Source organism: Manacus vitellinus, unplaced genomic scaffold (genome assembly GCF_001715985.3).
Source record: "Manacus vitellinus isolate BGI_N305 unplaced genomic scaffold, ASM171598v3 scaffold_51_pilon, whole genome shotgun sequence".
Classification (NCBI taxonomy): domain Eukaryota; kingdom Metazoa; phylum Chordata; class Aves; order Passeriformes; family Pipridae; genus Manacus; species Manacus vitellinus.
This window is the reverse complement of record NW_021940620.1, coordinates 5,290,540-5,315,210: the sequence shown is the minus strand read 5'-3', so window position 1 is coordinate 5,315,210 and position 24,671 is coordinate 5,290,540. Positions and strand designations below refer to the sequence as shown.

Sequence of the window (24,671 nt, the reverse complement as noted above, 5' to 3'; positions counted from 1 at the left end):
ATGCATTGTGTACCCCAGCACAGACACTCCAGCCCAGCCCCAGCAGGTGTTTTCCCCTGCTTCACCACTCCCACAGGGGTTTTGGTCAGGTTTTGGTGCTCAGCACACCCACTCACTTCCTCAGCCCATCTCCCAGCCCCAGTCTGGGGGCTCCAACAAACCCCGATGCTCCACTGGGATTTGCATCCATTGAATATCAGCCTGTGCACTCCAGCCAAGCAACACTTATCCTGCTCTGCTCTCCTGGCTGGGTTCAGAAGTAAATCTACTCCCTCCCATCATCCCTAAGGGGCCCATCTGACCTGGGGGTCCCAACCAGACAATCCTGGGAGCTGCCCGTTCCCTGACTGCACAACACAGTCCCACACAGGGCAGGTCCCAGCCTGTCCTGCCCTTTGCTCAGCTTGAACCCTGACCCCAGCTCCAGCTGCTGCGTTCCAGGGGCTGAGGACAACCCCAGACTGGCTCTCACAGCTGCCTCAAGCCCTTCTTCTCAGTGCAGTTTTGGGGAGCAAAATACCAGGTTTGACAAGCCCTGCCATGTCCCATCAGCTCAGCCTGATGCAAGCCCAAGGTGTCAATGGGGTGGGTGGCCGTCCCCAGTGACCCCTGGCTACCACTGCTGGAGCCTCAGTTCACTGCAGGAAGTCAGGGATGAAAACTGCAGCTCAGCCTTTTCAAAGCTCGAAGGAAATGTAAAAACCAGGGAGGTCCAAGAGAGATGACCTGAAAGACCAAATTCTGGGCAGCATGGCACAGCTGCCCCCAGGGCTGGCACTGCTGCAAAGTGAGCTGGATTGGCAAGACAGCTTCTATCAGCTTCTGGCTCCTCACATCCCTGCCTGCCCGGGGCAGCTCACCTTCATCACCCATCCTGCAGGAACATCCTGGCTGTGCAGTCACCGGCTCTTGGGCACAGCAGGTCCCACATCCAAATTTCCCCTCAGAGCTCCGGTAGCAGCTGCCAGAGGGGAAAAAAAGGAGGGTGGGCTGGCACGGTGGCACCTTCACCCCTTTCCCAAGCAATGCCAACGTACATTTCCTGGGAGAGAGATGATGAACTCTCTCTAAACAAAATCCCACTCCTGGAGATGAGCACTGTGGGGATGGCGGCATCTCCGGATATCAGATGCCAGTAATTGCCTGTGCCAAAAACCTTCCTGGGTGGAGAGGACAGGGCAGCTTCTATGGCGGGTTTGGGGGTCACCTTGCAGTGGGATTGGGATTCATCCTGCAGTGGGATTTGGGTTCATCCTGCAGTGGGATTGGGGTTCATCCTGCAGTGGGATTGGGGTTCATCCTTCAGTGGAGCTGGGGCTCATCCTGCAGTGGGGCTGGGGCTCATCCTGCAGCCAGGGGATAAGCAGGATGAGCTTTCCTGCAGTGGAATTAGGGCTCATTCTGAAGCCATGTTGGCCCCAGGGAGCTCAGCCTCAGCAGACATAAAGCAGGAGTAACTAAGCAGAAAACCCCAGAGGGGCTTGAAAATCCAGTTTAAACAACCTCAGAGCATTCAGGGACGCCTGAGCTGGGACAACTGACAGCCGGAGCATCTCAGCCCCCCGGAGTCCAGGGGCTGCTGAGCTTCCCGGGCCATCCTGGGGGCCAGCACAGCGTGAGCCACTGCTTTATTTCACAGTCATGTTTGACACTGTCACAGCCCCCCCAGCTCTCCCTGAACAGACAAACAAAGGGCCACGACCCGGGGCTGCCAGAGTCAGGGAATGTGACCTGGTGACATGTAGATCCAAGGTCAATGGCAGAGCCAAGGGCTCAGCTGAGGTTTGCCGAGCCCAGCAGCTCCATCCTCCCCACTGTGACCCCCCACCATCATCTCCAAGCATCTCTGAAGCCCTAAAGCTCCCTGGCGAACAGAACTGTGCTGCTAAGAGGCAGGGAGCAGCTCCCTGCCAGCTCTCAAACCCACAGCTTTGGCCAGCCTCTTGGTCCCCAGCTCTAATACCAGGAAGGCAGGATAGGACCCGAGAGAAGAGATGGATGCAAGCAGCCTGGGGACTGCCAGGACCAGGATAAAGGACATTTTAGCAGCACAGTGACTGAGTGCACACAAGTACAGGGTTTCGCCCCTCTGAGCCCCATGGGCAGCGCTCGGATCTGTCCATGGGAAACAAAGAGCATCCCGGGGAAGGGAGTGTTTTCTTTCCAGAACAGGAAAGCAGCCAAATCCCAGCACATGCCCATTCCCAGGCCTTGGCCTCAGCAGCACAGCAGGCTGGTGGCCTTGGGACATGAGTTTTTTTTCCCATCTGGTTCACCCAAGGCTGAGAGCCCAGCCAGTCCATGCGAGGCAGAAGAGCAGCCCCGAGCTCCGCTGGCCTCCGGGGTTCTCTGAGGCCAAGGCACAACCACCAGCCATTGCTAGTCAGGGGGGACCCCAAGCATTTTGGGATGGGGCTGCCTGTGTGTGAGCAGAGAGCTCAACAGTCTGGCTCTCCTTCTGGCAAAACCACTTGTGCAGTAGGAATAAACATGCTGAGGACACATCCAAGCCAGTGCAAACAGCCCCTGACTGAGCTGCTCTCTCCCAACACTCTGTTTTCTTTCTCTGCTTTTCCTCTCCTCTCTTAACCCCTTCAGGAGCCCGGGGGACCACCACTGGCAGCCCTGGGAGCTGCTGGAGACAAATGCCGTGGGTCCCCGTGGGTCTGGCCATGAGGAAGGGCTGGGACACGAATGGGGTGCCAGGACTGCCCCAGGGCACAGAGCTGGTTTTTACTGCCATCAAGTCCCCTGCCTGACACTCCTCTCCCTCTTATTCCCCAACTTCATCTCTCCCCTCTGCTGCTCATCCTCTCCCCAGCAGCTCCAGACGGTCCTGGGGAACAGAGCTGATCCCCCCTCAAAGCCCCCAGTTCACCCAGCCAAGCACAAGCTGGATGCTGGCAGGGTGCCACCCCATCCTGTGCAGGACACATGAGCCAAGAGAGACCCTGTCATGGGGAAAACACTCCAGGGGTCTCAGGGAAGCCCATCTTCACCCTCTGCTCTGCCGGCAGCCCCCCCTTCCTGGAGGTTGCCGTGGTCGTGTCCCGTGACACCACTCTGTCCCCATGGTCACCAAGAGCCATCCCCAGCCAGCATCCCTCTGGGACGCCCACGGAGCCCAGGGCAACTCTGGTGAGCCTGGGGATGCTCGCACTCGCCACGCTCACCTCTTTCCCCTTCCCTTTTCTCCCGCGGGGAAGTAAAGCCGGCTGCTCTCCATGTGCTCCAGCTGAGCCCGGGGGGGGGTCAAGCCCTCGCTCCCCGCGCCGTGCCCGGAGCCGGGGTCCCGGCCGGAGCTGGGGTCGGCAGCGCCCGGGTCTCCTCGCCTGCTCTGCTCCAGCCGCGCGCGCAGGGCAGGGTGAGCGGCGGGGAGAGGGGCGGGAGGAGGGGAGGGGGGAAATGAAACTTTAATAGCACAGAGCCCCTTTTGTTTCCCAGCATATGGGATATTTCATACATGCTGAAGGCATTAACCACCTATATTCTTCAAGCGCTCGCAGCGGCTGGGAGCACAGCCCTGCTCTCGGCTCAGGGCACGGGGTCTGTCCTGGGGGGATGGAGGGGACAGCAAACAGCCCCCCTGCCCTGGCACCGCTCCCTGGAAGGGGGGACACCCTTAATTACAGCCCAGAAAACTGGCTTGGTTTCACCCAGGATCACCCTCTATGTGCTTTTGTCCCTCCAAAAGAGCAACCAAGCCCCCAAACTCGAGACCAGAAAAGAGTTGTCCCTGCTTTTCAGACATGGGGGAAAGTGACCTCACTATCCTTGGGGATCTGAGACCCCAAACATCCCTCCTGTCCCAGGAACAAGGTAGAGCCCCATGGCTCCATGGAGCTGTGACTAACAGTGGCAGAGAGGGGCTGAGGAGGGCTATCAGCATGTTCCCTCCCTGCCCACATGCCAAGGACACAAGAGCATCCCCAGAGCAGTGACAAGCAAGGTGCTGACAGGGAAGAGCTGGAAAATATCCACATGGGATATCCTCATGCTCTTCACCCATTTCCTGCTATGTCTCTTTTTGTGGTCCATGGGGACAGACCATGGCAACTGTAAAATGGGTGACACCATCTTCCACAAGCAGGGAAGTGACATCTCTAGATGACAAGCACAGAGTGGCTGGCAGTGCTTCCCTACAGATCCCACCACCCACTTCAGTGTGGGATGAGGACATCTGGGGTCCCTGGCACTACATCCCTCCCTGCGTTCCTATAGAAGAGATGATGGCTTTGACCTGGGCAGGAGAGGACATCTGCTGGTGGCAAAAATCCAAGTGTGTTTTGACAGGAGGGAACTGCCTCTGTGCCCTGTTTCCACCAAATTGTGTGATTTCTCAGCACTGGGGTTCTTCACTGGTGCTCACCCCCAGCCCTTGTGTTTTTGGCCAGCCAGGGGAAGGAAGGTACCAGCTCACTCATCCAGGGTGAAGGGACGTGTCGTCCATCCCACAGAGCCACAGCTCCACTTGTCCCCGAGCCCCCAGTCCTGCACTACACAGGGTGCCCGGTAAATCCGTACTTTGTCCAGTGTTTATCCAGTCACACTCTAATTTGAAATAAAAAACGCAGCCAGTAAAAGGCCTTTATAGCTCTTCAGAGCTCATAAACCGGCAGCGCTGGCGGACGGGGGCCAGATGATTGGGGGCCGCTAGGAAAATTTATTGCAGATTTTGGTAAGTGAAACATTACAGCTCTGTGAGCCCCAGGACTGGTTTGCTGAGCAGCTCCCAGTGGCAGAGATGGAACAAGGGATGCTTTATTGGGGGAGGGAAGAGGGGGGCTGGCAGGTCTCACCCAGACCCACAGTTAACATCCACCCAGATTTAGACTGGCTTGTTCTTTAGGCAAGGCTTTGCACAGACTGAATCTGTCCACGTGCCAGGAGGGGAGGTGTGTCCAGGATCCCATCCTCCCATCCAGGTCTGCTGGACACAGGGCTGCATTGCCCCAGGATGCAAGCAGTCCTGAAGAGCATCCCCGGGGTGATGATGAGCAGGACTGTGCCAGCACCTTCTCGTGCCACAGCCCCTGGCTCGGTGGGTGACCTTGCACCAAGCTCTGCTGTGGGGCAGGAAGAGCTGGGATGGGGCAGCCAAGCTTGTCGTGGGAGTCAGAAGAATTTGGAGAGAATGAGAGGAAGCGGCTGGGGTGGGGAGTGTGCAAGGGAAGGCGGGTAGCGGGAGGGAAGGCATTTTTTCCTTGCCAGTGTGTTGGCTGCTTCGGTGTGAACTGCTATAAATTTGCTCCTTATCTCTCAGGCCATTTCATGTTTTCATGAAAAGAAAATAGTCTGCAGGAAAAAAACCTCACTGATAAAATGTCCCTTCGGCGTTGGGAGGAATGTTAAACGTCTCTAATCAGCAGGGTCTGGGGCTCAGGGTGCTCCTGGAGCTGGCAGGGAGATGGGAAGTTGTGGAGACTGGCAAGGCCTGGAGCAGGCTCTCCCAGCACCCTCCCAGGTCCGGGGTGGGGGGAGTTGGTATCTGCACCCCTTGGGTGCTCCTCACACTATGAGAGGGTCCAGGGAGAACCTCACAGAGGATGTGACACCCAGTGTGGGATAGTGGCTGAAAGTGGGACGGTTCCAGCCATGCCATCCCACAGGCTCCAGCATAAATTAAACCAAATACTGCCAGAAAGGATAAAAAATGGGAATCCAAGGTGTAAATTCTGTGGGAATAAACATATAGATCCAAATCCTTCTTGGCTGCTGCCCCAAGCCAAGCAGGGGCAGGGGCTGTGCCAGGGACCCCCACATGGCTTTGCACCTCTGGCACCCATATCCCTCACCTGTGCCTGTACCCATGGGGAGGCCAGGGGGAAGCCCTGAGAGCCACACATGGCTGGAAGCATTCTTCCCAAGAAAACTGGCCTGTGGACAAGCTGCTGTTTGGATTTACAGCTGCAGAAGTGAATCCTGCACAAATCACTCTTAGAGCATGATTAGAATTGGAACCTCCTCCCTGGCCCTTGCTGACTGTCCCCTTGCTCCCTCTGAGGACTGGGATGCAGGGCTGGGGGAACAAGCTCGCAGTCCCTGGGCACAAGCATCTCTTGCTGTAGGATCAGGTACTGTCTGGTTGCACTCCCTTAACGTGTGGGTACCGAGCTATGTCCACAAGGCTTCTTCCTTCCTCCAAACACTGAGCAATGTGACTGCTGGCATCCCACATGCTGGTACATCCCCCAGTGGGAGCATCCCCCCCTGAGGCCGGCAGAGCCATGACACAGGGACATCTGAGCCTCTGAGCTGCAGCTTCACGTCAAGGCTGAAAAACAAACAAGGCAGCAAAAATGTGACTGCAAAGGGGATTTTTCAGGGTGGGAAGGAACGGTTACTGAGGACTTCCCCACCCCCTCTTTTTTTCTTTTCATCTTGGTAACGTTTAATTTTATATTCCAAGAGATCAGAAAAGCCATTTCAAATGAAAAAAAATCAAACCCTTCTGTTTCGACACACTCCCCAGCCCAACGTCCTCACGCACCAACACACCCACATACCAGCTTTCCTCCCAAACACAGCCCCGGCCCAGCCAAGCCCGTTTCCAGGCAGTGTTCCTCCTTGGCCAGCCCCATATTCCAGCATCCCAACTCCCCTGCCAGCCTCGCTCCCAACCCCATCCACCATCCACATCTCCTCTCCGCAGGCAAACACATTTTCTTCCACATCCATCACGTGGAAATAGGATGTGCGTTCCAGTGCCAGAACACGCGCGGCCGGCCTCGCCAGCAGCGCCTGCACGGCTGCACAGAGCTGCTGCTGTGCTGGTGGGTTGCAGTTGGCTTTTGTGGGAAGGTTTTGGCTTGGCCTGGAATGGTGGGGAGGAGTCAGGAGCTGGCACTTGTCATTGGCACCCCGACCTGCCGAAATTGGTGTGGTGCCAGGTGTCTCACTCTTTGCTTCAGCATCTGTCTATGTGCCCACTCCCGCCTTTCTGTGGGGCATTTTTGCGTCTTCAGAGGCAAAAAAAAATGTATTTTGTGAAGCTGGGGGTCGCTTGGTGGACTGGCAGCACCACTGGTGGCGTGATGGCCTCACAGGACGAGGACAGGGGCTGTGCAGCAGCCTCAGGTGCTCACCATCCAGGGACCCTCAGGGACCCTCCATCCATCACCCACCTGGGGTGGGGGCATGAGGGTCCCAGGGTCTTGCCTCTACAAAGTGCCCGGTGGCAGCTCCCCATGGGCTCTGGGGCAGCCCTGCCGCCGCTGCTTTTCCTGCCCTCTGGAAGACCCCCCCGTCTTGCCGCCGTCTGCCTCTGACGCAGGCGGCTTCGCTTCCAGACAGGTCGTGCTCCCCCCGAGCCCAAGCCCAAAGAAAGCCCCTTTGTTTGGCTCAGCAAGTGAGGCCCATGCACTGGCTGACCCCAGCACCCTGCACCGACCTCCACCTCCCGAAAACACAGTCCCTGCTGTCCCATGGGTCAGGGCAGGCTTGGAGACAGTGGCGGGGGCAGCCCCCGACAACACCGCTCGGGTCAGGATCAGTGCCCGGGGACACTGACATGGGTCACAGAGGGTGCATGGGTGTGGAGCTGCTCTGTCCTGCCAGGAGGGATGGATGGATGGATGGAGGGATGCTCTACAGTCAAACTTCTTGTCTCATGGCTTTTTGAGACAGGCAAAAATCACCAGGAAATAGCGGAGCCGCCGAGCTCACCAGGGTGGGATGGGGAGCGGGGCCAGCTCTGAACAAGCTGCTGCTAATGAGAAGCAGGCGGAGAGCCCGACATCGCCCCTCCCACCAGTCCTCTCTCACCCCTCAGGGTCAGCTTGTATTTTCTTAAGTCCTGATTGCCTAGAAATTAGAGGCTTGTGTGCTGGTGGGGTCTGATGTGCTCCAGAGCAAAGTGAACCTGATAGAGCCTGGGTTTAGGTTTGGGAAGGATTGAGGGGTACTCTGGAACCTTGCACCCAGGCTGACCATGGCACAGGACCCATGGGACACTGCCTGCCCTGATCCTGCTCCAGCAGGAGCATCCCAGTTGGGAATGGCAGCAGCCCATTCACTCATCCTTGATTTGCATGCGGGAGAAGAGGAACCTCGAGCTGCCGAGCTAGAGAGGAAACGAGAGCAGAAAAATGTGATAAACAGCTGTAAAGCCCGGCCCTGGCTCTGCACTGCTCCCGCCGTCGCGGGTCGGCCCCTCAGACTGTTTATGGAAAGCCCAGTTTGCCGAGAAATCCATCTCCCATTTCCTGTTGATCGCTGGAAGCCAAGGGCCGCTCAGCCAAGGGCTGCCGCCGCCCGCGCACGTCTCGCAGTGAGACAGAGGAAGGGCTGAGTGCGGGGCAGCTCACTGAGCTCTAGGGGATGGGTAACAATCCCGGGGGACTGGAGCAGTATCCCCTGGGAGCCCATCAAAGCTCTCAGGCGAGACAGGGCATCCCCAGCTCTGCAGGGACCTCTGGGCAGGGAGGAGTTGGGAACTCTGCCTGAGGCTACTCAGCACTGACAGAACATGGGTGGGATGCTCACATCCACCTGAGGAGATCCGGGGCTGGGAACATCCACCCACTTCCAGCAATGACCCCTTCAGCCCTCAGTGTTCACCAAACACATCCAAGCCCCCCGTCTGGGGACAAAGGATAGGTCCCTCCCTTCACTCCCTCCCTGCTCCTCTGACCCCGCTGGTGGGTGTGGAGGGAGCCGCCGCTCCGTGTCCGCTCACTCAAGGCCAACACCATTGTTGGTGAAGCGGTGCCGGGCGGGAGCGGAGCCAAGCGGGGATGGAGACGGAGCCACAGATCCCGCCGACAACGACTGAGTCATCGGCCCGCAGGAGCTGAGCAAGGGAGAGCCGGGTCCTGACCTGGAATCCAGGCAATTCTTTTCTCTGAATCAGGGGAGGGAGGGAGGGGAAAAGGTTGGGGGTAGGGGGGAGCAATGAGTGGATTTCGGCTGCTCAAATCTCCTCTTTTTCCAACTGCTTCAGAGAGAGACAGGGTCAAGGCAGTGCAAGAGGGATGGAGAAGGGCTGTGGAGAGCCGTGCTGGGGACAGTCACAGCAGGGTCTGCAAGGAGAGAGAAAGGGCTGGGAGATGCCAGGGGGATGCATGTCCCCATTCTCTCTCTGCTTATCCTAACTAATGCGAGGAGGAGGAGAAAGGAGGAAAAGAAACAGAAAGAGCTTCCCGCCCCCTCTGCCCGGTCCCCTCCCTGGGCTGCGGTCCCTGTTGGGCGGGGATGGGGATGCTCGCCCAGCACGCTCCTCATCCAGCTCCGAGCCCGCGGCCAAATCTGCGACAACCCCCCAGGGGCTGTCCCATCCCAGCAGAGCTGGGGGCAGTGGGCAGATCTGGATCCTGCTGTCCGGGTTGGCTGCACCACAAAAGTCATCTCTGAGTGGTCAAATGGGTAAAACAAGCCCACCCCACAGGCAGCTGAGCCTCCCCTCCCCATGCTGTCCCCTTCCCAAACCCCAGCATCAATCGCTGGGGAGAAATTGGGAGTTGGGAGAAATTCTGCCTCCAGCCCTTCCATGGGGCTTCACAGGTCCCCCCAGCAACCTCAGCACCAGATCCAGGGAGAACATTCACCCTCAGACCACCCCATCCCTACACCTGGGCTGCTCCCCATGAGCAGGGGGGTCCATCAGCCCAGCTGGGGCACTGGGAGGACCATCACTCATGTGGTCACCATCTGCTTGGAAATCTTTCCCTGGCTCCAGGTTTATATGTACAGATTTTTATAATTATTAGCCTTGGTAATTTACCGTAAAATATTTATTCTGGCTCATTCCAAGGCTTTTGATTCGTGTTGGGTCTGTATGGCTTGGGGGGGTGTGCATGGGGAGGCACATGGCCACGCAGGGCTGGATGCTCTGCTCCCACTCTGTATAAATATCCATGTGGATGTGTGTGGCCCAGGGAAGAGACCCTGGTGGCAGCCTGGACTGGGGGTCCAGCTCGCTGCTCACCTCCACATCCCCTCCTACTGCAATCCCAGCAACACTAGCCCTGTGGGACATGGGGCTGGGGAGGATATAACTGATGTGCTGCATGGAAGGGATGTGAGGGGAAAGCATCCCAGCACACCCCAGTGAGGGTGGGGGAATGGAGGTGGCAGGGACGGACAAGGAGGAGGAGGGTTCTGGGGGTGGTGGCAGCGATCCCCGCACGCCTGGGTGGTCAGCAGGGCTGGGCTGAGATGGGCTCTCCACCACGCTGAGCCCCCGTGCAAGGGGGAAGAACATCCCTGAGCACCCTTCCCTGCCTGCCCTGGGGCTGGGACCCACGGCACAGCTCTCCAAGCCCCAGGGGCTCCGACAGAACCAACCCCCATAGTGTGCGGGAAGGCTCTGGCGATGAAACTCAACCCAGATGTGCAGCAGTGGGAACCCTTTAACATTTCCCTGCTCTGTGCCTGGAGTTGGACAGCCCCTCCAACAGCCCTGGCTCCTGAGTTGCTCCTCTCTCACTCCCCAAGTGCCCTGCAAAGGAGCTGCAGAGGCTGTCCCAGGGAGGAACAAGGACAGAGACTCACTGGGGATGCTCCAGCAGGTCTGGGCAGAGACAAGGTCTTTGGGGAAGGCAGCATCTCACCAGTGGGCAGGGGAGAGGCAAGCAGCATCCTGAAAGCACCAGCAAACACACAGCACTCAGTCCCTACAGGGCTTAAAAAGAGGAGGAAAAGTATTTAGATGGTTGAGAACTACAGGTTATGTGGGCTGTGTTGTACCTCCATGGCAGTGCCACCCCTCAGCAGTGGGAATGTGCTGGTACCAGCATGAGCTTTGCCAGCCAGAAGCTGAGTTTACTCAAGGAAATATTACCAGGACAGCCAGAGCCACACGCATCTTGTCACCCTGTGCACACCTCAGAGCCTGGAACCTTGTTTAGCATCTGCCTTCACTTTTCTTCAGGGCTCAGCATGCCCCCACGGCCCTTCCTCACATTCAGCCTCCTGACCCAGCCTCGCCCTGCCTGCCTCCCAGCTGGCCCCTGCATTATTAAACCAGATCCACCTTATCAGCCCATATCTTTTTCCACTCTGGCAAAACCCGCCTGGTTCTGGCTTTGCCAGCCGTCAGCACTTCCATCAGGAGCCAGAAGACATTGGGACACCCCTTCAGTGCTGACCCCCTGTGACCCCTCTGTGGGGGGACAACCTGCTGCTTCTCTGCCCCCAGACCCCTGGGAAGCAGCCCCAGCTCCCCCCCGGCCTTGGAGCCGCTCCAACACCTGGTTTTAATAACAAACGGCGCGGGAAGGGACAAAGGCGCCTTGCGGGAAGGGCAGTGGGATACAAGATGGGGGGATGGCAGGTGGGGAGAGAGGGGGCCTGTGGGGCTGGGATGAGGGGGATGCTAAGGAGGGGCACCTGGTTTTAATAACAAACGGCGCGGGAAGGGACAAAGGCGCCTTGCGGGAAGGGCAGTGGGATACAGGATGGGGGGATGGCAGGTGGGGAGAGAGGGGGCCTGTGGGGCTGGGATGAGGGGGATGCTAAGGAGGGGCACCAGCCCAGGACCTTTGCAGGGCTGGAGGTGTCAAGCTGCCCATCACCACATCTCTGAAAAAATACCACTCACAGAACTGGGTTAACTACAGGCACCGGAAAGATGGGATTAATGGAAACTGGTTTTAAGAATTTTCCCAGATGGAAGAAACATCTTTTCGTCATCTGTCCTTTGACATTTCGAGTCTATTTTGCATCCCCAGCATTTTCTGATTTGGGCTGTGACATTTAAATGGGTGATTTGTGTTTACAGTCTTAGGCGCTGTAAATACCTTATATATAAATGTCTTTGCATGTATAGGAGATATTCTATACATTTGTATCTTTGAAACAAGAGCTATAAATCTTTACAGGAAAATGTAGATCTCCTACAAAAACATTTCTATCAGCTTTGTAGGGTAGATGAACATGTAACAGAAATACACTGACCTTTTACAGACACCAGGAGTTAGCATTATTTTATCACAAAGTGTAAATATGTCACTTCAAGATCATGAGAGGCATTAGAAGAAATATGTTGCATGGCTCTTATTCAAGGACTTGCTGACTTGCACTGTCTAGGGGGGTGACAGTGCATCATCCCCCTCCAGTCACAGGTCCCACGACAAGGCTGCAGCAGTGTCAGGGCTGCAGAGCCAAGGGCATGTCCCAGCTGCTGTAGGGGTGATGCAAAGGGACAGGGCCCTCTGGCAGGGGCACAGCTGTGGTCACCTCCCAGCACACAGCACTGTTGGTGACACCGCATGGGGTCTCAGGAGGCTTTTGAATGCCTTAAATCTGACCTTCCATGAGGGTCCCATCATCCCAGCACAAGCCTGACTGCAGCCAGAGCCCCACCAGCAGCACCTCTGCCACTTCCCCATCCACAGGGGTCCCTGTGTGTCAACAGCCCCCCCCCATGACAACATCCCCCAGGAGGAAGGCCCCAGCTTGGAGCAAAGGGCTGTGGAGGAAGGCAAAGCCATCTCTGCATTCACGGTCCTGTCCTGGCATGAAATATTTGTGACATCTGGTCACATCCCTTCTGCCAGCCCAGCATTGCCTGACCCCATGCAAAGAGCAGCCCAGGCACTTCTGGGGTCCACATCCCTCTTGCAGCCATTTCCAGGAGGGATTCACCAGCACATCCCCAACAGCCAGGAGGATGCAGGACGTGTTGGAGCATGGATTTGGGATGTGTCTGGATGAGGATACAGGACATGTCAGGGCATGCTGCAGGATGAATCAAGGTGCAGAAAGCTGCCATTGGGGATGGACCCAACGCTGCAGCAGCTTGTGGGCTGGATAGTCAGCCCTCACCATAACCACCATGGTCCTGTCTGCAGGCTGGGGCCGAGAGGGCTTGGAGCAGCCTTGGCTCAGCCCTGTGCCCTCCGGGACCCCAAGAGGCTGCTGATTCCCACCCACTGGCCCATTTACCCCTCGGAGGCTCAGAGCTGGGCAGGGGCTGCTGTGGGATCTCCAGTCAGAGGCTGAAGGAAAAGGCTGTAGCAGGGAGAGCCCCAGCAGCCCCTGGCCACAGCGGGGAGCAGTGCAGGGGCACAGAGGGTTTGAGCCCTGAGCAGGGATACTTTGGGGTCCCGCTGCCCCTGGGGCCCTGCTGGCCACAGCTGCCCAGCCCCTGGCCCTTGCCCAGCCCAGATTTTACCAACTTTGCACATTTTTGGCAGAAGCTAGAAAACATTACTGGTGCCAAGGCGGGCGACAAGCAAGGGGGATGGATCCTCCCCCATGGCTTTCCTGTAGCTGTGGGAGGGCAGAGACCTCATCATCCTATCAGGCACCCCACGGCCATGGAATAGGGCTGAGCTGTGCTCCTGGCCCTGTTAATTAACAAGCAATTAACTCAGGGCTAAGCTGGGCAGCAGCTGGACCCACCTGGGGCAGCCCAGGGACAAGACGGGGGTTTCCTTGCACATCAGCCGAGCTGGACGGGGACGATGGTGCTGGGGGCCAGCCCCAGGCACAGCCCCACTGCTCCCTCCTGGGCTTGGGGACACCGGGAAGGGAACCGAGGTGGGTGAGTGGCCTGGCCTTACTCCAGCATGGCCAGGAATTAACAGCCTCCTGGTCCGGGCAGGCAGCTCCACGGAGCCGGCAGCCCCCGGCTCTCCCCCTGCAGCCCCCTCCTCCATCCGGCGGCTCCGCACATCGTTTGTCACTCCGACAGGTTCAAACAAACCCGGCTGGGATTAATTAGGCTCTGTCTTCGTTTCCTCCAGCACTTCGCAGGGGCCGGGCAGCGGAAGGCGGTGGGGAGGGAGCAGACGGGCGGGCAGGCTCAGGCAGGCAGGGACTGGATAATGGGGCAGGGGGGAGAAGGTAAGCAGGGCTCCCCCAGCCCCCCAAACCCCTGCCCCAGTGCTAACGCAGTCGGAGCTGGATGCTGTCCCGGGAACAGGAGGCTGTGGGCGCTGTGCAGCGTGGATGGATCCAGGACTAGACAGCTGCTGCCACCTCGTGCATGGAGGGCTGCTCCCACACACCCCCTTCTCAAAATCCCCCAAAGATGGGCCCAAAGGCAGCCAGGACCCCCAGGGACAGGACTGGATCATGCCACTGAGGAGAGACACAGGCAACAACCAGCAAGTAAAACCAGAGCTCCCCCTTTATTAGCAGTTGGTTCAACAGGACTTTACACCAGTGCCTGGGAGCCTCTCCCAGCGCAGCCCCACAGAGAGGCAGCAGGAGGTGCAGCCCCCCCACAGCCCCCTAAGGCTACAGGGGCTCCTGCTGAAACAACTGGCTGGGAACTCCACTGCCAGCAGGGCCCCTCTGTCACCCATGGTGCCCTGGCCCCGCTCAGGAGGCAAGGGCAGCATCCTGGGCACTGCACCCCCTCTGTCAGGAACCGCTGCCATCCTGCATCCTGTGAAGCAGCTCCATCCAAGGGGAAATCTGGGCCCTTATCCCGGTAAACCCGTGATGGCTCAGTCTCCTCTGCCAGCGAATCCCAAGGCGTGGGAGAGCAGAGCGAGGCTGTAGCTCTGTACGGCACCACTGGTATAAAGACGTGTCTCCCACTGGGAAACTGTCCCGTTTCCCCACTGACCTTTGTCCATGTCACGTGTAACAACCAAAGAGACCACGTGAAACCCTCGGGGTTTAGGTACAAATTCTGGCACTGAAGAAAAACAACCCCCCCCCTGCAAAACGGGAACCAAACGAACCCTTCCCCCCGCCCCCCTAAGCCCCAACATTATTAAAATACTTTTGTTTTTTAATATTCAAGAGGTTTGAAGTTCTCAGAATCCTTCTGATTGCTGTTATCCCGATGTTCTGTCCCCAGGCTCTCCTCCATGCTGGGGGATGCCGGGCACCACTCGGCTTTACCACAGGAAACACCACGTGTGTACAAGATTGCAGGGTGGGCTTGGGGGTCAGGAGCATACTGGGACCAGCATACTGGAACCAGTATGCCCAGAGCAGCACACTGGACCCTTCTCCTGCTAGGCTGCACTCCCACCATGCTGCCCATGAAGGGGGAGCCAGAGGCTGAGGAGCTTGAAAATGAATAGAGATGACAAAAGAAATCGTGCCTGAGTCTTTGAAATAAAAATCCACCTGGTTTGCAGCATTTCCAAGTAGGTGTTGGGGGAATCCTGCAAACTCTTCTGTTTCCTGCCGTGGGGCTGACGGCAGGAGCAGGACTGGGTTCCTCTCTGATTTGGGTCTCCACCAGCTCCATCACTCTGCTCCAGCTCAGCAAAGTCACCACCAGTGCACCCAGAATGGCTGCTCTGCCCTCAAACCAAGAGGTGAGGGACAGCTCTGCTGCTGCCCTCAGGCTCAGAGCAGTTGGAGCCTGTTTTGGGCAGAGAAAGGGGGAATTTGTGCCACTTCTCTATGTCAGAACAGGGCAGCAAGGGGCCAGAAATTAAAAAGGAAAAATAAAATGAAAGAAAACACAGGTGTGGGTCAGGCGGAGAGGTGACAGCACAGGGACTGCAGAGTTGGACTGCTGCTTGGGCAGACGTAGCCTCCTGGGGGTCCCCTCCAAGCTTCTGGTGCAGCCATATGCTCCTGGGGGTCCCCTCCAAGCCTCTGGAGATGCTGTACACTCCTGGAGGTCCCCTCCAAGGCCACGGCTGGGTATTGCTGAGAAGGTCACGCCGGAGCAGGGGTCAGCCCTGCTCAGGTATTGCTGGGGGGGCAGCAGGCAGCAGCTACCTGGTGCTCTGCAGCTCCTCCCGCAGCCAGGTGGGCAATGTCTGCCCCATTTTGTACAGGAGCTTGGAGAGCTCTATGTTATGGTCCCTGTAATAGTCCCGCAGGAAGGCGCGCGACTGCAATGGGAGAACAAAGAGGAGGGTCAGGGGGACCAGCCCCAAGCCCACTTGCCTGGCACAGCCCCCAGCCCCCAGCCTGGCTCAGGACCATCCCAGGACACTTTCTGCATACTCACATCCGAATCCATCTCGGGGTACTTCCTCCCTTTGCTCTTTCCCAAGCATTTCGTTTTTCCTCCATCCAGAAGCTGACACCAGAATCCTTTCTTTGGGTCAAACCTGCAAAGTCAGAGCTCTGCCTCAGCCCTCTTGCCCTCCCCCCCCACACCTTCAGCAGGCAACCACCCTGCCCAGGAAGCCCTGCTGCTGCCCAGCCCTGCACAGGGCACTTCTCCACCTCTGGAATCCACAGCACAGCTGACATCACCCCCCTAGCACAACAGGTTCCCTCTGCAGCTATGCAATAAGCAGCCCACTAAGGCTCATTCACCACCACACCACCCTGCTGAGGGGGCATGGGGGGGTTTAATTACTATTTTCTGTGGCACCTTTGTCCTTGGATGCCCTCAAGTGCCCCACGGCATCTGGGTGAAGATTCAGAGTGGCCTCATAACTAAGCCCTGGCAGAGGTACACTATTATTTTCAGAGGTAAATTATTATTTTTCTAGGAGCTCTGGAGCCTCCTGCTTCCCACAGTAGGGTTTAACGCCTGGAAGGCTCAGAGCAGGGTGACACTTGTGGAGTTGCCACATGGCCAGCAGCAAGAGCTGCTCTCGTGCCTTCACGAGGAGGTGGGGTGCCAGGACTCAACACCATCACCTGTGCCACAAATGCACTCCAGAAGCCCAGAGCTGCTCTTGGGCTGTCTAGAGTGACTCCACTGTGGTGTCTGTCTGAGCCTCAGGGGAAAGCCTGGCCTCATCAAAACCAGCAGCAGCTCTATGGAGAGCCCCAGGACTGGGGGCTGCTTTGGGACACTGCTGAGTGTCCCCAGGGTAACCCACTGCATGGGAGCAATGTCAGGGTGGAGGAAGAAGTTCGGGGAAGGACTCACGCAAGGGTCTTGTGGTAATCGACGAAGTTGGTCACGCCGAGGAATTTCTGGACCGTCTCCATCACTTTGGCGGGTTCCGTTCGGAGCAGCTTGCCGTCCAGCACCAGGATCTGGAAGGAGCAAGGAAGGGTAGTGAGGTGCTGCTGGCTCCCAGCCTTGCTTTCCTGGGGCACCATACCCTCAGCCAGCTCGGAGTCAAATCTGCCACCAGCCTGCACAGGGGCCCCTGCTGAATGCCAGCGTGCCCTGCTGTTCCCTTACACTGGATGGTGGAAAATGAAATGCAACTAAAAGTCAGGGCTAGGACCCATCCAGGACAACATTAGAGCTTTGGCTCAAGGCTGCCCAACCCACAGCCAGACAGGATTGCAACACAGCAATTATGCCAGCAGCAGGCAACTAATAGACTTTATAAGGTTAATCGACAGTGGAAAAATCATTCAGGGATTGATCCCGTACACCCCAGCAGCGCTGCACTGTGTGGGTCACAGCAGGGTTGGCATCCAGCTCCTATTTTGCCTGCAGGCAGCTCAAACCATGGGCAGCTTCACCTGCTATTTTTGTCCTGTTCGATGCTGTGGTGACACCAGACAAGGCAGCCCCGGGAGAGTCTGTGGACAAGCGTGCAGCCAAGTGTTGGGTGACGCTGCAGAGCCACCCACAGCCCTCCAAGCTCCCTTTCAACCCTGCTGTGACAGGACATCTTTCAACCCTGCACAAGGACATCTTTGTGCGTTGTCCATCACCAGCCTCACACTGCAAGGGCTCCCTTTTGCACAGTATCTCCCCACTGCCCCTCCTTCCAAGTACTTTCACTCTTCCCTCCAAGGTTTTCAGGGTATAAGAAAAGCAGCTCCCATGGAAGCACCCCCACAGTGGGCCTTGGATCCAATCTCTTTTGCCCCCACATCCTTGCTTGGGTGAGGGGTCTCCCCAGGTGCTGCCACTGTAGGATTGGGGTGCTCCCATCCCTACCTGGTTGGCATGGTAGCTGTTCAGCCAGCGCTCGATGTGGGTGGCGTACCAGCCCGGCACCAGGCAGCGGTTCTGCAGGGTCCGGAGCTTCGGAGCAGCCTCGGGCCCAGCCGTGATCACCTCATGGAAGGTGTATTTCAGGGCAATCGGGTCGTCGTGAGCTCGCTGGTGCTGTCAGGCAGGAGCAAGGTAGGTTTGTTCCTGGGGTAGCCCCAATCCTGGGCTCCCTGTGAGGTGCAGCGGCTCCCAGACCCCCAGGACGTGTCCTCATGCATCACATTCAGCCAACAGTGTGGCATCAACTGTCACCTCACATCCCAAATCAAACTCCTTGCCCACTGCCCCATGGGACTGCTCAATCCAGAGGAGAGGCAGAGGCTCACCTGATACCAGGAGTAGGCTCGATCTGCAGGGTTGATAAGGATGGTGATAACTTTGGCCTTGGACAGCAGGGCTGCAGCTCGCCGGGGAGCCACTTCAGAGTCAAAGTAGTTGGCACTTTTCTCAAAGTAAAAGTCAGAAGTGGTGTTGGAGGGGATGGGGAAGAACTCCATGTACCTGGGGGAGGCACAGTGTGAGGTAGGCACATGGTCACGAGATATGCCCAGCACCCCCTCACAGGTGACATCTCAGACAATCAGATGGGAAACCCCACACCACCACTGCTCCCATTCCTGCCCCACTCAGTCCCCACAGCACAGAGACCCACCAGTCAATGCCCTTGTGATAGTTGTGTCCATTGAAGAACTGTATCTCCTCAAAGGTCTCCGAGCTGGGATAGTTGCTGCTCAGGTCCGGGTGCATTCCCAGGAAGAGATAAAGGGCGGTTGTTCCTTCAGACAGACAGAAAGCAGGAGCTGATTTGGGCCAAACCTCCCTCCAAGCTCTGCTTCAGGGCAGGAGGGCAGAGAGAAGCTATTTGGGGGGGTGGGGAGTTCTGTCAAGCCTCTTGGAATGCTCATGGCACCAAAGGTGAAGGGAAGCACCTGTTTTTTGAGGCCCGATGATGAGAAGCTTTGGGAATCGGTCACAGGTCTTCTCTTTGGACCAAATGTCTTTGTGCCGTTTGTCTTCACAGGGATCCTGCAACACGGGGGGAAGGATCAGAGAGAGGGCAGCCTGGATGGGACTGCACACCTCTGCTCAGCCCCTCCAGCCTGAGCAGACACATGGGGAGGCCACACTGCTCAACAGGCAGGACAAAGACCAGGCTCATCTCCAGGTCTACAGGGCAAACTCCTTCCTGGCACTGCCCACAGAAACAAAGAGAGGGGAAAATCCACTGCTTACCCAGGGAATCAGAGGGAAATCCAGGTTGGAAACTACCTGAGGCAGTCATTTAGTCCAAGCTCCTGCTCAGAGTGCGGGTATATCACACTTCCCTCGCTCAGCACAACAAACAGGGCCACTCCACCTACTCAAGGCATAGGGGGTACCTGCCACAGCGGGTCCTTCTCTTCAGAAAAGATCTGGAAGTATTTCTGTGCCAGCTGCACAGGTGGCAACGTCTGCAGCTTCAGGTTGGTCCAGGAGTTGAGGAAGCGGACCAGGTGCTTGAAGGTGTACAAACCAAGGCGGTCGTTGCCGTAGTTGGACAGATGGGTCATGAAGATGCTGATCTGAAGCAGAGAGGACAGAGCAGGGGTTCAGCAGAGCCTCACCCAGCAGCCATCCCATGCAAACAGTTCTGACCCTGGCTGAGGACACCGGGGACTTCTCCCATAGCAGCGCTGGGATAGCTCTGCAAGACGCCTGTCCCTCTGTCCCTGGGCAGTACTCACAGGGTTGAGGAGCACAGTCAGGAACAGTTCACCCCCGTTGATGATTTTGTCCAGCTCACTGGAGCCACCGGGGTATTCATTGTAGAAGATCGTGTGTGTGAAGAGGCCGCAGGTTTGCCGGGGGAGTACCTGGGGCAGGAAAAACATATGGATGGCTTCCAGAGCTGGGTCCCTTTCTCTTCCCAACAAAACGGGAGTCCTTAACCCCCTGGAGGTCAGGACCAATTCCATTGCCCCTCACCAGCCTCAACTTGAACCCACACAACAGAAGGGAGATTGTGGACAGAGGGAAAAGCCAAAAATTGTCCTCACACGAGCCTCTCCCATGCAGGATGAGCAGAGGGCACAGCCCCCTCGAATCGAACCACCTGCTGAGGTTCTGGGTCTTGCTGGGGGGACAAGAAGAGAGAAGCACCAGAGACAAAGCCTGGCCACTCACCATGATGCCGTTGTGGATGAAGCCGCGGCGATAGCGAGCAGGTTTCAGGTGTGGATACTCCTCCGTGCTCGTCACTTTGATTGACCAAACCTGCTTCCACGCCTCGTACAGCTGCACGTGCACGGGGTACACCCCCGAGTGGTGCGGGGCCACGGCGTACCCCATGTCAGTGGGGATGCCATGCTCCTGCAGAGAAGGGAGTGGGGACTGCGTGACTGTGGACACCCCAAAATCACAACATCCCAAACTAATCTCTCTGCAAGGGACTGCCCATTCCCAGCTACAAATTGTCTAAGTTGTGCTTCTGGAGAGCAACCAGGGAAGGGGTGTGCATCCTCTCCTAAGCCTGGCTGTCTCCATGAAAGGGAGCCCAGGAGCAGACATGCTGGGTGGACACCCACTCCTGGCTTCACTCAGATCCTCCTCATCCCTGTCTTCTGCTGTCACCCACAGAACAGCAGCAGCAAAGCTTTTCTGTGAAGAACAAGGAGATACAGCTATACAGGACTGTAAATTGGTTTATATCAGGAAATTTAAAACAGCCTGGAAATTCTGAGCTGGACAATTGCCTGTCCCAAGTAGGGGTGATCTGGTGTCTCTCTAATTAAGCACATCTAATTATCAGGCAATGAATTCAAATTAGTCTGAAGATCCCTCTCTTAGGCCATAGGATGCAATCATTATTACTGAGTCTGGCTTTACTCGCTTGGATTCAAGACAGCTGTGGGTCAGTCAGAGCACAATCTGGTGTCAGTGCTGGTTTCTGCGGGGCCACACAAAGGACAGCCGAAGAGGACAAACAACCCCTAAGCAAGCTGAAGGGCAGAGGCTGCCTTTCTAAACCAAACATGTCCCCAACAGCTTGGCCTGCAGAGGGAGTTTCCATCAGCTGAAGCCTCCCGGAACAGCTACCGCCCCAGGATCCTACATTATCACTCAGCACAACATCACATGGTGCCAGGCTGAGCATCCCCCTGGACTGGACCTCTGTACCCCCACGGTGCTGGGCCAGGTGGGCACAGTTGCAATGCAGAGACAGAGTCTTCCCTTGAACAGGCACTGGGGCAGCTCACTGCCAAAGCAGCAAGTTGGCTGGTGCAGATAAATCCTTTTGCTCCAGGTACTATTGTGTAATTGGATTTACCCACCCAGCTGCAATGTGGGGGACATGACTTAATGTCACCAGGTCCCTTTATTCCAGTAAGCAGAGATCATCCCCTGGGAATCCTCTCTGCTCCCCTTCTCCTCTCCTCCCCCCACCACAAACATCCCCACCAGTGGCATCTTACTCACGACAGCGAATTTCTTGTTTAAGGTCATCTGCTCGGCGAGAACCGACTGGTTGTGGAAGAGGTGAGGCTGCATGTGGCTCCACATGTGGGGGAACCACCAGAACTCCTTCACATAGGACAGCAACAGGTCATCACCTTCATCCTCGGCATCGGTACCTGTGGACACGACACCTGCTGTCACCACGGAGCATGGAGAGCATGTGAGCAGCCAGGGCTGAGGAGGGGGAGGCTCTCTCAGTGACTTTTGGTGCAGGTGGTGGGAGAACAGGGTCGGATGCCTGAGGACCTTCCTGCAGCCCCAGCATCAGCCTCTTTGAGCACCAACTGGTGCCTCAACACCAGTGGTGCAGCGACCACAGGCAAAGTGATGCCCTCGCCCTCCTCACCTGTGTGGAAGAATTTCCCTGAGTATCCCAGGTTGAAGGTGAAGTTTGGGATGTGGGTGCGCAGCTCATTCTGTGTGTCAAACAGCGCCTGGGAGAAGGGGAGGGAAAGCAAGGTGTCCTCAGCATGTGGCCTCAGGGATGGCTCCCACACCAGGGCGAGGACCCGTGTCCATGAGAGCTTTGCAGAGGGGCTCCCAGGAGAACGGGGGGATGCTCTGGGGACAGGAAAGCTCATCTCTGGTGCATCCCTGAGCAAGCACAAGTGTCCAGCCCCATACACCCCTTGCCCACCCAGCCAGGACAGCACAGCCGCACCTTGACATCTTCCACTTTCATGCGCGTGCCCTCCTTGCCCACAAAGATGTCATCAATGTCCACCAGGATGTAGCGGTCGAGGGGCAGGGAAAGCCTCTTGCCCGTCAGGAAGGAGACAGAGTCCACAAACACCAACTTGTGCAGCCAGAAGTTGAGGTTGTTGCCAAACAGCACCCTCTGGATGCCGTCGTGGAGGCCCAGGTCCTGCATCACGGTGGTGTGCAGCGCGGCGTCCACGCTCATGTGCGGGATGGACTCGGCTGACTTGGTCTTGGCCAGGAGGACTGGCTCGTAGGTGGAGTGGTTGGACTGGAAGACGGTCCAGTCCTCCCCAGGGAGCACACCCTTCTCCACCTCGCTGGGGCGCGTGATGTAGAGCAGCGGTGACTTGGGGTTGATGCTGCAGTCCTTCAGCGCCAGGTTGGAGTGGAGGAAGAGGGGGAAGCCCTTCAGCTGGGCACTGAGCAGGCTGTTCTCGTTGGCCTGCATGAGGAAAATGGGGGCTAGAGGAAATGGGACGCTGGGCACAAGGCAGGGGCTCACTGGGGACACCAACAGCCATAGCAACAGAGGAAGCGGCTCATCACCCCTGGACATCCAGGTGCTAGGTCCCCTTTTCCTCTCTGGAGCATGGGGTGCCCTTGTCCCTTTCACACACTCAATCCTGCTGCTGAGCGAAATATCTGCTCGTGCTTTTGGCGGACCCCAGCAAGGGTCACTCCTGGGAAACAGGGATGCTAAAAGCAACTGGACTGATCCCAGAAGTGTGTTTTTACCCCCAAAACACCCAGAGGCCACACATCCCCTCCACAGAGAGAGGGCTAAGATAGTGCCACCTGCTAGAAGCCTATGCCCCACGCCAGGTTGCAGCCCAGCTCCACACCAACTCAGGCTGCCTAAAGAAAGCATGGAGAAGGCAAAGTCCCTGTGGGGCAGCAGGATCCCAGAGCCTCCCTGCTCACATCTGGCCTGGCACTGGGGTCTTAGTTCCCCCCTTAGTACCCCCTTACCTTGAAGAAGCCGATGATGCCCACACCGTACTCCACACAGTACTTGTCCAGCAGCTCCCGGTTCCAGGCATCCAGGTTGACATACTTGAGGACGTTCTCATAGATGATGAGCGCAAAGCGTCCCCGGTCCTTGTCAGTCAGTGTGGGCATGTCCCCCTTCCCCGGGGCAATCTCTGTCCTGTATTTGAAGCGACTCGACTCCAAAATGGCCACGATCTCCTGGCCCAGCTGGGAGTAGAGGCTCTCCACAAAGACCAGCACCAAAGGGTCTGTGCGGGAGGAGTCGACCACCTTGACGGTCTTCAGCGGCAGCAAGCGGGAAGGGGCGACCTTGGGCTCGTCACAGTCCGGCCCTGCCACGTCCCCAGAGGGCTCCAAGCCCCTTTTCCACCCATATAAATAATATGCAGAGATGAAAACACTGAGCAGGCAGAAGGCAAAGAGCAGGAGCAACACCACCTGCGGAGAGAGCTGCCAGATACCCCGCCGGGCCCTGGCCAGCACAGTCATCCTTGCATCTGCTGGGCAAGGTGGGGCCCCTCTCCCCTGCCCGTCCCCTCCCCTCACGAGCCCCGGGGAGGGGAAGAAGCAAGCAACCAACCAACCAAAACAAAATTAGACAAAATAAAATTGAGTACTACTAATAAATTAAAATACTAGCAGGCCGCCTGTGCAGGCTCTCTCCCCTCCAGCAGTCGGGCGTCCCTCGCTGTCAGCTTCATGTCACCATGGCAGAGGCACCGAGAGTCCCCTTGCTGAGCCGAAATTCCTGTGGTGATGGCAGTGGTGGCAGCAGCAGCTCCATGGCCTCAGCAGGGCGAGGGGGTGGCGGGCGGCCTGGGTGCGGAACGTGGTGGGAATGTGGCCATGGCAGCTCCCTGGTTCCCCGGCTCCACACGGTGCCCTGCAAGACAGAGGTGGGATGAGAGGGCAGCAACAGGACCAACGCTGCTGATGTTATTTCTACCAGCACAACAGCCCCGGCTGGCGTGCCAGGGCTTGCCACAGGAACGCCGTGAGCTCCCGACGGCGCTGGGGATGGGGCGGGAGCACAGCGCGCACGCGTGGCCTGGGATCCCGACAGCGATCCCGTGGGGTGAGCCTGGAGTGCAGCAGCATCACCAGGTGCTATGGAGGGGAGCCCTCAGCCCCTTGTGAGTCCCTGTCACCTCAAGCAGCTGGAGCAGCAGCCCCACTCCTGGTTGCCCAGTGGGAGCCAGGCTGTGTCAAGGAGAATGTTGGGGGTGGTCTGAGCCTCTCATGGCCCACCCTGACTGGCAGGGAGGGACACAGGCTGCCGGCCAGATGGGCGGCTCAAGGCCAAGCCAGGAGCCGTCAGACAAGGTCACTGAGAGGGGCACACAGGAACATCCACATGGAGCCAAAGAGACCTTGGGAATATTTTTCCCCTCCCTGTGAAAGGCGCATTTGAAAAAAGAAAAGGGATGGCACTGCTTGCTGGGAGGTGGAGCTGCCCAGGCGACACTGATGCAGCCGGTGTGTTTTAAGGAAAAAATAGTGCTGGCATGGTGGCTCGCAGCCCTGCCCCAAACTCACCACCAGTGTTGGGGACAAGGGTACAAGTCCCTGCTCCTCCCAGGGAGAGCTCCCTGTGCCCCGCCAGCACCACGGCTGAGCACCCTCCCAACCAACACCAGCCAGGCTCCTAACAGGATTAAACATGGCCAGCTGAGCGGTACTGTGGATTACAGGCTGGGGCTTG

At 57.4% G+C, this 24,671-nt stretch overlaps 1 protein-coding gene across 1 annotated transcript; it reads right to left on the bottom strand.

Annotated features, from left to right (window-relative positions):
• Nucleotides 1–14,062: 14,062 nt before the first annotated feature.
• Nucleotides 14,063–23,852, bottom strand: NDST1 (N-deacetylase and N-sulfotransferase 1). The gene is made up of 14 exons (XM_029962982.1): nt 22,949–23,852; nt 21,939–22,421; nt 21,624–21,711; nt 21,239–21,393; nt 19,946–20,131; nt 19,507–19,635; nt 19,162–19,344; nt 18,712–18,808; nt 18,435–18,558; nt 18,109–18,283; nt 17,726–17,896; nt 16,751–16,860; nt 15,872–15,974; nt 14,063–15,752 (listed from the first exon to the last, which is right to left on the bottom strand). Exons 1-14 carry the CDS (start codon nt 23,456–23,458, stop codon nt 15,633–15,635), a joined length of 2,634 nt encoding a protein of 877 aa, XP_029818842.1. The 5' UTR covers nt 23,459–23,852; the 3' UTR covers nt 14,063–15,632.
• Between the last annotated feature and the right edge of the window lie 819 nt (nt 23,853–24,671).